Source organism: Anser cygnoides, chromosome Z, assembly GCF_040182565.1.
Source record: "Anser cygnoides isolate HZ-2024a breed goose chromosome Z, Taihu_goose_T2T_genome, whole genome shotgun sequence".
NCBI classification, from domain to species: Eukaryota; Metazoa; Chordata; class Aves; order Anseriformes; family Anatidae; genus Anser; species Anser cygnoides.
The window spans coordinates 27,714,420-27,727,703 of NC_089912.1; the positions used below are offsets into that span (position 1 = coordinate 27,714,420).

A 13,284-nucleotide genomic window follows, 5' to 3' on the forward strand; every position below is an offset into this window, starting at 1 on the left:
CCATGAGCAGCTGGTTTCTCCAGGAATAGGTTGTGGGAAATGGTATCAAATGACTTGCTAAAGTCCAAGGAAACAACATCCACAGCCTTTCCCTCATCCATTAAGTGCATCGTCTTGTCATAGATGGAGATCAGGTTAGTCAGGTAGGGCCTGCCTTTCATAAGCCCATGCTGACTGGGTCTGACCACCTGCTTATCATGTACATGCCATGTTTATTTTGGAAAACTGTAACTTGGAAAGTTTCCAGGTATTAGTAATGCAGTGTAACATCTGTGTGTATTTAAAAAATCCGTTTCTTCTATTATCTTATCAGGAATTTTCTTAATAGCTTGGCTTTTGAGTTTTGCTGCTTAAATTGAAAGGGAGATAGTAAGATCTCTTAGTGTGGGTGCGTTCATACACATATCTATATAATCAAATTTAAAGTATATTTCACATTGAAGACTTCATCACCTCAAGTGACAGTTACACTGTTGAGCTTGATTAGAACTCTAGGGCAGTAACATTAGTGTCACTCCCTCTGTCTGTTCTCCTGTAGAGTTTAGGTCACATGTCTGAATCTTTAAGCTGGATGTATATAGTAATAAAGTGCAAAAGAAAACTAGCCTCTTTGCATCAAAGAAACTCCTAAGGAACTCCTAGTTAACTTTAAATGGTTTGTGGATGCAGATGTGCTTATAGCTGTTAAAGCATGTGCTCTTCATAGCAGTCTGACAAACTGTAATGTTTAGAGGATGGAAACAAAATGTCCACACTGCTGGCTTGCTTTGCATGTTTATGTTCTCTTAACATTTTTTCTCTAATATACCTTGAGCTTTATGCTATTTTTAAATTTGTTTATATTCTTGAAATTTCAAGTCACATTCATGAAATCTCACAGTAGAAAGGAGGGTGTGTATGTAACGGCCAAACCATAAACTTTGGTTTCTAGGTTAAAAATTACGTTTGGCTTAGAAAGATGAGAATGTTTGGAAACAGGGAGAGTATTTGAAAAAGTATAATACCTTCCAACTGCATTTGTATGCTTGTACGCTTCTACCTCACATCCATTCTTGACTGTGGTTCAGATTTTTTTGGTCACTCCTTGCCTGGAACAACAGGAGTAGTTCATTCACTGCTCTTTGGCTGGTGATTCTTGGGTTTCTTGAGCAGCAGCATAGCCAGAATGTTCAGCAAGACGTCCTGGCAGGTGGTGACTGTGACCAGCAGCTAGTTCATCAGCTTAGTGGTTTTGGGTGGTGAGCTGCAAGGGTATGTGAAAAGATAAAAGTTTTTCTTTCAGTGCAGGGGAACAGGGAATGTGGCTGTGGTCAGTCTATAGCACTTCGTCTCTGCCGCTCCCTCACAGTCACTCTCTGCCCCTGCTCCCCGTGGGGTCCCTCCCACGGGATGCCGTCCTTCCCGAACTGAGCCTGCGGGGGCTGCCCACAGGCAGCAGCTCTTCAAGAACTGCTGCCACATGGCTCTGTACCACGGGGTCCATCCATCCCCCAGGAGCAAACTGCTCCAGCACGGGTCCCCCACGGGTGGGTGGCAGCTCCCCCCCCAGACCCCCTGCTCCTGCGTGGGCTCCTCTCCACGGGCTGCAGCTCCGGCCCGGGGCCTGCTCCTGCGGGGACTCTCCATGGGCCGCAGCCTCCTCCAGGCCACATCCACCTGCTCCACCGGGGGCTCCTCCACGGGGGGGCTGCAGCGTGGAGATCTGCTCCATGTGGGACCCATGGGCTGCAGGGGGACAGCCTGATCCACCAGGGGCCTCCCCTGCACAGGCCGCAGGGGAACTGCTGCTGCCTGCCTGGAGCACCTCCTGCCCTCCTGCTGCACTCACCTGGGGGGCTGCAGGGCTGCTTCTCTCTCATTTTCTTACTCCTATTTCCCACCTGCTGTTGCACAGGAGATTTTTTTTCCCCCCTTCCTTAACTCTGCTCTCCCAGAGGCCCACCCACTGTCACTCCCTGGCTCAGTTCTGGCCAGCAGCAGGTCCCTTTTGGAGCAGCTGGAGCTGGCTCTGCTCTGACAAGGGGCAGCTGCTGGGCTCTGCTCACAGAGGCCACCCCTGCAGCCCCCCTGCTACCAAACCCTTGCCATGTAAACCCAATACAATGAGGTAATGGAATTAGTTTTTCAAAAATATGTATCCATACTAGATTTGGCTTTAAGAATTCATAAATCTGAATTGGTTTGTTAAATTGTCATTGCCATAGAATCATAGAATGGTTTGGGTTGGAAGGGACCTTAAAGACTTTAAGATTAAAATCATTTTTAGATTAAAACCATTTTCCCTTGTCCTATCGCTACACTCCCTAACAGAGTCCCTCCCCATCTCTCCTGTAGGTGCACTTTAAGTACTGGAAGGGCACTAGCAGATCTCCCCGTAGCCTTTTCTTCTGCAGGCTGAACAACCCCAACCCCCTCAGCCTGTCTTCATAGGAGAGCCCGTGGATTTTCCTTGTGGCTTTCCTCTTGACTCATTCTAATAATTGCATGTCCTTCTTGTGCTGGGGACCCCAGAGCTGAATGCTGAGCTCCAGGGAGAGATTTAGTATAATCAGTTCTTTATTTTGCAGCATTATGCAATCAAGGGATGGAGATATGTTAGGAATTGGTAGTATAGATATATTTTATTAAGCAAAACAGGAATTGCTTACTGAACTTCTGTGCCTCTTTACCTGCCTTGCAAAAGCTTTTGCGTGGCTACTTTTTGTTTTCCACAAAAATGGCTGCTGGACATGATTGCGGTACCTCAGCTTCGGAAAGGTGCATTAATACATCATCATCCCTAGAGCACAGTTGACATTCTTGATGATAATTAGGTGAAATCAAAATCTTTTTTTTTTTTTAAATAAAAAGGCTTTTTTGTATATAATAATTAAAATGTGCAGTGTCTCTAAAAATGTTATTGCTAGCCACCATGAAGAGGTACTCTGCTTCTGTAAAGACCTCTAATACATATTTGTGTGTTTGGAAGATTTACTAATCATTTCGAAGATGAAGGTGACATTTTGCTGACATTTCATACATAGCTTGAAAAATTGATCCTTTGATATTCTAATTAAAACAGAAAATATAGTGCAGACTATATAATTTAACTCTACATTCTCTTCTGTTAGTCATTCAAAAGGAAATCAAGGGATCAAATCATAGTATTCATATTCCTTTTTTACAACTTAATTTTTTAGGCAGATTGTTTGCTGAAACCTGAGACTTTAAGTAAAATCAGCCGAAGGTTTCAGGTTTTCATCTCCAAATAGTTTGCCTGTCTCTTGTTTAATCTCCTTTTTATTGCTGTTTCTCTGGATCAGAAAAAAACCACAAACAAACAAAAAACCAACCTCACTGACTTTCTAGACTCTGTTGCACTTTTAAGATTCTGGTAACTGTGAAGCACTTGCATTGCACGAGAGTCATGATTAATACTTTAATATTTGCATAAATGTCTCCTCTTCCCACTTTTTCTCCATTTTTTCCTGCTTTCCGTGGAGTCTCTAAATGTACATGCATGTAAGCAACCACAAACGCAGAAACGCTTATTTGGAGTTAATGCATGTATTTTTTGATAGTGAGCTGAGAAAATTTCTTGACTTGTTATGAATTGTATGAGTTATTGATATGTCATTTTTAATAGTAGCATTATATTGTCTAATTCCACTCCTACAAACCAGATGGTAGCAACAGTGCTGTGTTTCACATATACCAGTAATGAACTCTTGAGTTACCATTCAAAACAAGGTCTAAGCATGCCTGAAAATATCAGGGCACTATCTACTTAGTGATCATACCCCCCAGATAAGCTGGAAATTACCAGCAAAGGAACAGAGAATAGAGTAACATTGTCTCTGTGTAAACTGATGTGCATCTGCTTCCTGAATACTGTAGAACTGCAGAATAATTGAAATTTGAGGAGAACTCAGGGATGCTCTCCAGTCTAGCGCCTTGCTGAACATAGTGTGAGATTTGACATTGTATCAGGCTGCAAAGGGTCTTGTTGCATTTGAGTTTTTTGCAGCTCCAACAATGGAAATCTCTCTGGGAATTGTCCACATTTAATCACCTTCCTCATTGTGATTTTTTTTTCCAGACTGTAACTGGAGTTGTTGCTGATTGTTGCAGCTTGTCCTTTTGCTTTGTACCTAGAAAAGTATGCCTCTATGTAACCACTTACATTTTCAGATCATTTAGTTACAGAGTTGGTGTAGGATGCTCAGATACGTGGAAAAGCTTCTGTAGATTATTGAATAAATAGATGGAGCTTTTCAGACTTGAAAAAGCTGACTGAAGGGGAATGTGATGAAGATGTGATACATATGGAATAAATAGAGAAAACGCATATGGAATAATGGTTGTTCACTGTCTATTCTGAAGCAGCAAGTAGGGCCACCAAATGAACACAGCAGACAAAAGTATCAAAACCAGTAAGGAAATGTGTTTTTCAAAAATATGTAATTAAGTTGTGCTACTGTTTGTCACAGCAGGGAATGGTAATATTTTATAAAGATTCAGAAAGCAGCTTGAAAAAAATTATGGAAGGAAAATCCTTCCATAACACTTACATGTAAAAACTTTGAATATGATACAGGCTGGTCTTGCACTGTAAGTCTTCAGAGGATGAGGAAATGCTTTGAAGAATTATCACAGTCCTTTTTTCATAGACCGTCAGGACATTAGCGTGGCCTGAGATGTATCTTTGGTCTGAGAATGTAAAGCTCTTCTTAAATTTCACTCTGGCAAGCCTGTGCTTTTTAAGTCCTGTGATTCAGAAGGTGGAACATGAATTTACACCTAGTGCAGGGTTTTACAAGATGTGTACATCAATTATGCATCATTTCTGCTGCTTTGGAAGGTGTTACTTGTATTTAAAACAGAAAATATTAGCTTATCCAGAAATGATTTTTGAATGTAATTGGTTTCACTGTGTACTTGAGATATTTTTAATTAGCTTTGAATGTTCTTATTTTTAACGACTTTGTTACACCTTCATGGCTCTGCACAGTGCTGCCCTCAATTCTAGATACCTACAATAGGAGGGTAAAAAAATGCAAATTATTATTCTTGGGAAGGCTCTCCAAAGATAGAAGATCTGCTCAACTCAAACAATCAGTTCATATTCAGCCAGCAGCTGGCTCTGTGTGTGGATGCCATGCCAATAGTTTAAAATACCCGTTCTTGTTTGTTAAACGTAGCATGATTCCTCTTCTGTTTTTGTACATTTGGTCTTTCTAAGATTCCCAGTTCTGTCATGGATGGGAGAGGGAGAGGGGAATGGGGTGGGGTGAAGCCTTTTGAGGTGAGAGATTAGTCTTATTTCTGAAATCAAATCACAGGACAGGCTTCAGGAACTTCAGGTATGTTCTACTGTATGTTCAGGTGTTTGTTTGTTTGTTTTTACCAGTCCTTTAATGGTATTACAAATGATTAGTATGTGCCAATACCTATACAGAAGGCATTCAAGATAAAGATTTTGTGGTTAGTTTATCCAGTCATCAGGAGGCAGGCCAGAATTACTGTCATATTCTAAGTTTGTTGCATGTTTTTGAGGCCTCCTGAATAACTTTTTCTCTCCACTGCTGAAGTGACTAATGCAGAGGATCATTTTCAGAAAATGACTCTGTCTAAAGATTCTTTGAAGAACTCTTGCTTATAAATCACAAAACTCCATTCTCATGCCAGGCATCTATAGCCTTCTCAGAGCAAAAATCTTCATCGTTCTCCAAGTTATCTAAATTTGGAGCCTTAAAATGAATGTTGTTCTGTCACTTTTTTCATCAGGGAAATCATATCTTTAAACCAGAAATGAAGCTAGCATTCACTTCACTCAAAGGGGAGCATCTTAATTGCTCTGCCAGATACTGTCTAGTGTGTTGCTTTTATCTGTAAGTTCATTGAACATACCATTTGCAATAACTACCAGGAATTCCTCCATTCCAGTTTTTTATCTTAGAGCTCTTGCACTTTACTGTAATATTTTTTATCAGAATCTCTGAGGACCAGTTCCCCAGCCAAACCTCAGAACCAGGAGTATCATGCTCATCTTTTAGATATCAATGATTGTGTTCTTCCAGCTGTAATCTCCTTTTCTTCTGGGAGTGTCTTTGCAACACATGCAGCATGTGTTGGTGTACGGGCTCTTCAGCTAGGCTGTCGGTCACGTCACCTTTTCAGAGGAGTCCTTGCTAATCGCTTTGAAACAGTTCACAAGTATTTTCCTGTTTTTTCCTAAAGTGACAGTGGTCCCAGGTTCACTTCCATCACTCAGAGGTACAACCCCTTCCCCCACTGCATCTAGTTTAAAGCCCTATTAATAAGCCCAGCCAGCTTCCTGCCCAGAACACTCTTGCCCCATCTGGTCAGGTGCTCCCCATCTGGTGTCAGCATGCTAGACTCTCAAAAGTGCAACTGAGATCACTGAACCCAAACCCCTGAGTGTGACAGCCAGTTGTTGACTTTGTCTGTTCACCTCCTTTTTCTTGGGTCACAGTCATCAACTGGGAGGACAGACAAGACCCCTACTTGCGCTCCTGATCCCTTCAACATCTTTTTGAGGGACATAAAGTCCCGTTTGATGTTTCAGGTGTTGCTGTTGCAGTCTCCTTTGATCCTACGTGAAAAAGTAGGAACGAGTGGTGGTCTTCTGGCCCCACCAGGCTTCGTAGCCTCTTCATAATATCATGAATGCAGACCCTGGGCAGGCAGCAAACCTCTCTGGAGAGGTTATCTGCCTGGACCATGGGTGCCTCAGTGCCTCTCAGCAAGGAGTCTCCAATTACTAACAACCTTTGTGCCTTTTTTGTGGCACTGGTTCTGATGCAGGTGGTTGACTGGGACAACTTTGCATGGCTGCTCTTTCCTAGGTCCCCATTATTCACACACTCTCTTATTTCCAGCCCTAGAGCACTGTATCTTTTGTGCAGGGACATGTCAGGGGCAAGGGAATCCTCCTCCTGCTCCGAGCAGAGACGGGAATCCAGTCTCCCTTGTTTTGTGGGTCAGTCAAGTTTTGTCAGTTCAAGGCTGGAAGCTAGCTTACCTTCCCCTTCCCAGGACTTAAGGCAGGGCTGTTTCTCAGCCCATGTCAGTGCCAGTGATACCATTTATCAATCTTCCACCCAGATTCCTGGATGTTATATTGTCTGGTGAGCTCCTCTTGTAACAGAGCCACCTGCTCAAAAAGTTCATCCAGCCGGGCACACTTGCCCCTGTGACACCCACCTCTGCCTTTGGGACCTATGTGTTGTTAGAGAACAACACATTAATAAAAGAAAAAAAAAACACATGCATGAAGCAAGGGTAATATAAGTGTGTATTTTTTATTTTTATTTTTTATTTTTATTTTATGGTTTCAAACCAATGCTTTTTTGAGAAAACATTAATTTCAGAAGAAGTGAGAATTATATCCTCTGTTTTAGAGTACAAAAGAATTTCAGTTCTTTTTATAGTTAAAAATAGTGATATTTAAAATAATTGCACAAAATATTTAAAGCACAAAATATTGAAGGAATTTTTCTGCTCTTAAACTGGTATGTTTTAGTTTAATCCCACTGATGGTGACACAATCTTGCTGGTTGGTATAAGCCTCTTGTTAAGAGGCTCAGCCGGTCTCTTAAACAAAAACTGTAAGTCTGCATTCTATGTTCTCCAATAATTCAGTTATCAATGCTCAGAGGTAAACTGTTATTGATTTTCTTGGTTTCACCTGGGATACTACTTTTTCTCCTAGGACAAGAAAGACAAAGTCTCAAGATTTGACACTATACGTCATTCCATAGCTGGAATTATAAGGTCTCCAAAATCCATGCTGGGCTCATCGTCAGTAAGTAGCATCCATAATTTAATGTTGTACTACATTCTCTTATTTTTACAACTTAAATAAGAGTGTTTTTTTTTTTCCTGAAACATCACACATTTCCATCTACATAGACAAAAAGTAGACTAAAATATTTTTAGAAACAAGATTCTGATTGATCAGTGGACACAATATTGTTGCATAGCAGTTTGTTAGAATAACTAATTTGTTGCAGTTCAGAAAAAAAATATTTTTTGCAGCGTCCAGACTGGTGCTGTAGTTTTAAGAATACTCTTTCCTGTGAGTCAGATTTACTAGAAATGCTGTGGGTTATACCGTACCAATACTAATACTCTGTAGTAGATCAAATTGTTAATCATGTTTTAACCATTTTTGCAATAATTATGTTCCCCAATAGATATGTCTACATATTTATATATTTACTTCTTCAATAGCTTTAGGTACTATTTATGTATTTAGGTATTATACATCTTGCTTCAATCCCCAACTAAAAATGGTCATTGAATATCTTTTATAATTGGCTTGTGTTCATGTTCACCAATGGATGGAGAAAGTTTCTTGTTGTCCAGGTGCCAAAACAAAAAAAAGTACATGTGAAAAGTGAGACAAAGAACAGCTGCTTTTGTATTCCTTCTGTTGTTTTTCTTTTGTTTCATGTATAAGCATGCGATAATACCTAAAATACTTGAGCTAGTTAGTTTGGCATACTATTATGCAACAATACCTACAGAGGTGTCAGATTTTACTTGAAAAATTTCCTCCTAGAAATTCAGCTGTGTTTTACTGAAGTGGAACAGGAGCCCTGCCCTGCAACTGCTAACTGCCTCGTCTCCCCTTCCTTCTCCCTCTCCTCCCATTCTGCTCCCAATAAAATAATATAAAATCAGAATTGGAATTTGGACAGAATTTTATAAATTACCTTTTAATTGTGATTTTATCACCTAGAACTTTAGCTCAAAATAGCATTTCTGAGAAGATTTTAGATTGAATAGACCTTCAATTTTATCAATTAATTTCAAGATTGCATCCGGGGACCCACTGAAGAACCTACTAAACTTTATTTTAGCTAACCAATATTCAAGATAGGTGGAAGAGATTACAACTGCATGTATACATACATGGATATGTGTACACACAAATGTGTATGTATAGGAGCATTGTATATGGTGATAAAGGAATGGAATAATCATAGAAACATTGAATGATTTGTGTTGGAAGTGACCTTAAAGATCATCTAGTTCCAACCCTGCTGCCATGAGCAGGGACACCTTCCACTAGACCAGGTTGCCCAAAGCCCCATCCTGCCTGGCCTTGTACACTTCCAGGGATGGGACATCCACAGCTTCTCTTGGCAGCCTGTGCCAGTGCCTCATTACCCTTACAGTGAAGAGTTTCTTCCTAATATCTAGTCTAAATCTATCCTTTTAGTTTAAGACCATTCCCCCTTGTCCTATCATTATCTACCTGAGTAAAGAGTCCTTCTCCATCCTTTTTATAAGACCCCTTTAAGTATTGAAATGCTGCAATGAGGTCTCCCTGGAGCCTTCTCTTCTCCAGGCTGAACATCCCCAGAGCTCTTGTACGTTCTTCATAGGAGAGGTGCTCCAGCCCTCTGATCATCCTCACTGCCCTCCTCTTCTGGACCTTCTCTAATGGCCCCACACCTGGATGGGGCCAGGTGGGTACTCCAGGTGGGGCCTCACGAGGGCAGAGCAGAGGGGGATAATCCCCTCCCTTGACCTGCTGCCCACCCCTCTTGATGCAGCCCAGGACGCAGCTGGCCTTCTGGGCTGCAAGCACGCACTGCTGGCTGATGTTGAGCTTTTCATCCACCAGAACCCCCAAGTCTCTCTCAGCAGGGCTGCTCTCAGTGAGTTCTTCTCTAGGTCTGTACTCATGTCTGAGACTGTCCAGACCCAGATGCAGCACCCTGCACTTGGACTTGTTGAATCTCATTCGGTTCACATGGGCCCACTTCTCCGTCTTGTCCAAGTCCCCCTGGATGGCATCCCTTCCTTCTGCTGTATCAACTGCACCACTCAGCTTGATGTCATCTGCAAACTTGCTGAGGGTGCACTCGATCCCACTGTCTTTGTCACTGATAAAGATACTGAACAGCACTGGTCCCAAGCCAGACCCCTGAGGGACACCACTCATCACTGGCCTCCACCTGATTTATTACGTAGAGGAATAGAGAGCTCTTGCACTCTAAGAAAAACACCCTTAAAGAGTTTCCAGCTCCGTTCAGTTCCTCTATCCCTAAGGACAGTGTCCCATGGGATCTCATCCACTAGGTCTTTGAACAGCTGGAATTTCACTCTTCTGAAGTTCAGGGTCCTGACTTTGCTCTTTGCCACACCCATATCCCTTGAGATCACAGACATGGTCACTGCAACCCAGGCTTCCTCCAGTCTTTACCTCTTCAATGATCCCCATTGGTGAACACCAGGCCCAGTAACACTTCTCCTCTGGTTAGTTTGTCCACTACCTGGACAAAGGAATTTGTCCTCAGTGGACTCCAGGAGTCTCTTGGATTGCATACTGCCTGCCATGTGGCTTTCCCAGCAAACATCTGGGTGGTTGAAGTCTCCCAGGAAGATGAGAGACTGTGAGCATGATGCTTCCTGTAGTTGGAGCAAGAAGGCCTCATCCACAGGCTCCCCTTGGTCATGTGGCCTGTAGTAGACCCCAACCACAAGATGTCCTTTGTTGGTCTGGTCATTTGTTTGTATCTACAGGCTCTCAAACTGCTCTTGGCTGTTTCTGAGAGGCAACTCTTCACAATCTATCCATTTCTTAACACAGAGGGCAATACCACCACCCTTCCTTCCCTGCCTGTCTCCTGTAAAGCTTGTCGTCCTCCATTCCAATGTTTCAGCTGTGTTATTTGTCCCACCATGTTTCTGTGATAGCAATTAGATCACAGTTTTCTAATTGATCTGTGGCTTCCAACTCCTCTTGCTTTTTTCCCATGCTGTGTGCATTGGTGCAGCTGGGCTATGGGCTACATCGCCTTTTTAGAGGAGTCCTTCCAGATTCCTATGGGATGATTCACAGGTGTTTCCCCCCTGTTTTCCAAAGTCTTGGCATTCAGTGTTTTTTTCGTGTCACTTACAGGTACATCCACTTCCCCCTCCGAATCTATTTAAAGCCCTGCTAATGAGTCTGGCCAGCTTGCTGCCCAAAACACTCTTGCCCCACTTGGTCAGGTGCGCCCCATCCCATGTCAGCATGCTGGGTCTCTCAGAAGCACTCCTGAGAGCATAGAACCTGAAACCCTGAGCATGGCACCAGCCACACAGCCAGTCATTCACCTGATGCATACGCCACCTCCTCCTTGGGTCCCAGTCTCCAACTGGGAGCATTGAGGAGAGCACTTGTGCTCCTCATCCCATCGGTGTCTTTACAAGGGACATAAAGTCCCTTTCGATGTTTCTGAGTCTCCTTGTTGTGGCCTCAGTTTCCCTATGTGAAAGAGCGGGAATGGGTGATACATGGTAGGTAGAAGATTACTAAAGCTTTGGAGTATGTCTTGGAGAAATAAGATCAGAATTGCGTCATCTGAGGCAGAAAGTCAAATCTGAGTAACAAGTGTAGTCTTGAGTATTTATCACTTAAATGAATTCAAAGTCAGGCTATATACAAACCAATCAGTTTTCAGTTTTCAGCTTTTTGTGTTTTTAGCAATTTGTTGTGTGTTAGGAAAAGCTAACCCTAGATATACAGACAAAATTTGTGTCACAAATTAATTTTTAACACTTAGGGTGTTTAGCCATTCTCCTTTTGCACACTGAAAATTATATAACGTTGCTGATTGCTAAATGTATAACCTAGAATATACAACCTAATATCTATCATCAAAGTGTACGAACTGGTTATTTAAAATGTGTATTATAAAAATAATAATATGTATAAAATAAATTATGTTTTAAAAAAAGAAAAAGGTATGTTAACTCTGTTTTCATAGTGTGTATTTTAAGTGCATTTAAACTTTAGAATTGAAACCATATTTTGGTTTAAATGTGGTGGTATTTTAAAGATCCATAGTTGGTTATGAGAAGTTGATTTTGTGTGTAATTAAGGAAAACTAAGGTGGTTTTTTTCATATCTTCTGAATAAAGTTGTAGAGAAACCCAGTACTTCCTCAAGCAGCCAGAATTTTAACTGTTATTTATGTGTTGGCACTTAAATAATTTACAGGCTCTGAGAAAGTTCTGAGAATAATATAGTAATAAAAGTATGGTTTTGAGGAGAATACAGCAAGGTTAGGAATTCAGGTGGCTTCTGTTGAACAAAATGCAAGACACTTTTCTTTAACATCAAGAGACATAAGTTTAATCAAATGAGGAGAGAAAACACAAGAAGAAGATCGACTATTTTCTGTACCACTAATGCTGTGCTATGTATGAACAGAATAAAGAATATGAATGAATAGTATCATAGCTTCTGCCCTTCAGATAGAATGAGTAGGGGTTTTTTGTTTTGTTTTGTTTTACCACTTAGGTAACTGCACACGTTGCTTCCATTACTGCAAATATTTTTTATTTTTTCACATTTAATAATGATGATCCTAGAAAAAACATCACTCAGTACAAAATGAGAGGGTTTTTTTTTTAGAATATTTGATTTTATCTTATAATTTTCAGGTCTGTGCATTTTTACTTTTGTAGGATTGTTTTTGGATGAAATACTTGAAAATTTTCATTTCCTTGATGGAGTAAGTGTTGGTTTTGTATGATACATTAGCACATGCAAATGAGCTAGATTCAGTATCAGCAGAATATTCTACAGGGAAATCTCTCAAACTATCATCCTAAATGTATTGTTTTACTTTCTACTCTCTCTGTGCCTCTTTTAAAACTGGAGAGAAAAAAATCTTTTGACAAAATGTTTTTCTTGTATAAAGATGGAAAATAAGCAAGTACACAAAGGCTAAGCTTAGAATATATGTGAAAGTACAATTTTAAGTAAGCTACTATTTTAATAAAATACTAATCCCATTATTCTTTTCTTTTCATTGATAGAGTAAGTACGGGAATAGTCTCTCTTTTTCTGAAGTTAGAAATAATACAGTAGTCTTTGCTCCATTTTCTTTTGAATAAGGACAGCAGCTAGGGACAGCTTGATTTTTCCTCCAGGAGAAAAACTGCTGTTTCAATGGGTTGTTAATTAGTGGGAAAGAAGGAGGTTCCGAATAAGAAAGGAGGACAGTAATAGAATGAGCATGATTGATATGAGAGTATTTCCTTCCTCTTGGAAAGAAAAGTATAATGAAATATACGAGGCTGTCCCTTCGCCAAAGTAACCAATGAGCAAACTATGGAAATAAATTAAAATGTTGAAGGAAAAAGAAAACAAGAAAAACAGGAGGTTGGGAGGGAGAGTAAAAATATTTCAGTGTGGTTTACTTTCCTTCCATGTGATTTTGTTAATTGCTTATTGTTAACTTCCATTGAAGCTAACAAAACAAACAACAAACAATC

The 13,284-nt window shown here is 40.8% G+C and overlaps 1 protein-coding gene across 12 annotated transcripts in view; it reads left to right on the top strand.

Moving 5' to 3' along the window:
• The window catches only part of FER (FER tyrosine kinase), a 198,267-nt gene that overhangs the window by 72,515 nt on the left and 112,468 nt on the right, over nucleotides 1-13,284 (top strand). For all 12 annotated transcript variants that reach the window (XR_010827976.1, XM_066989034.1, XM_066989032.1 and 9 more), the window contains one exon: nucleotides 7,715-7,807. Coding sequence is in view for 11 of the 12 variants with exons in the window: in XM_066989034.1 (XP_066845135.1) it covers nucleotides 7,715-7,807 (93 nt within the window). In the remaining variant the exon portion in view is untranslated. The remainder of the gene's footprint in view (nucleotides 1-7,714; nucleotides 7,808-13,284) is intronic.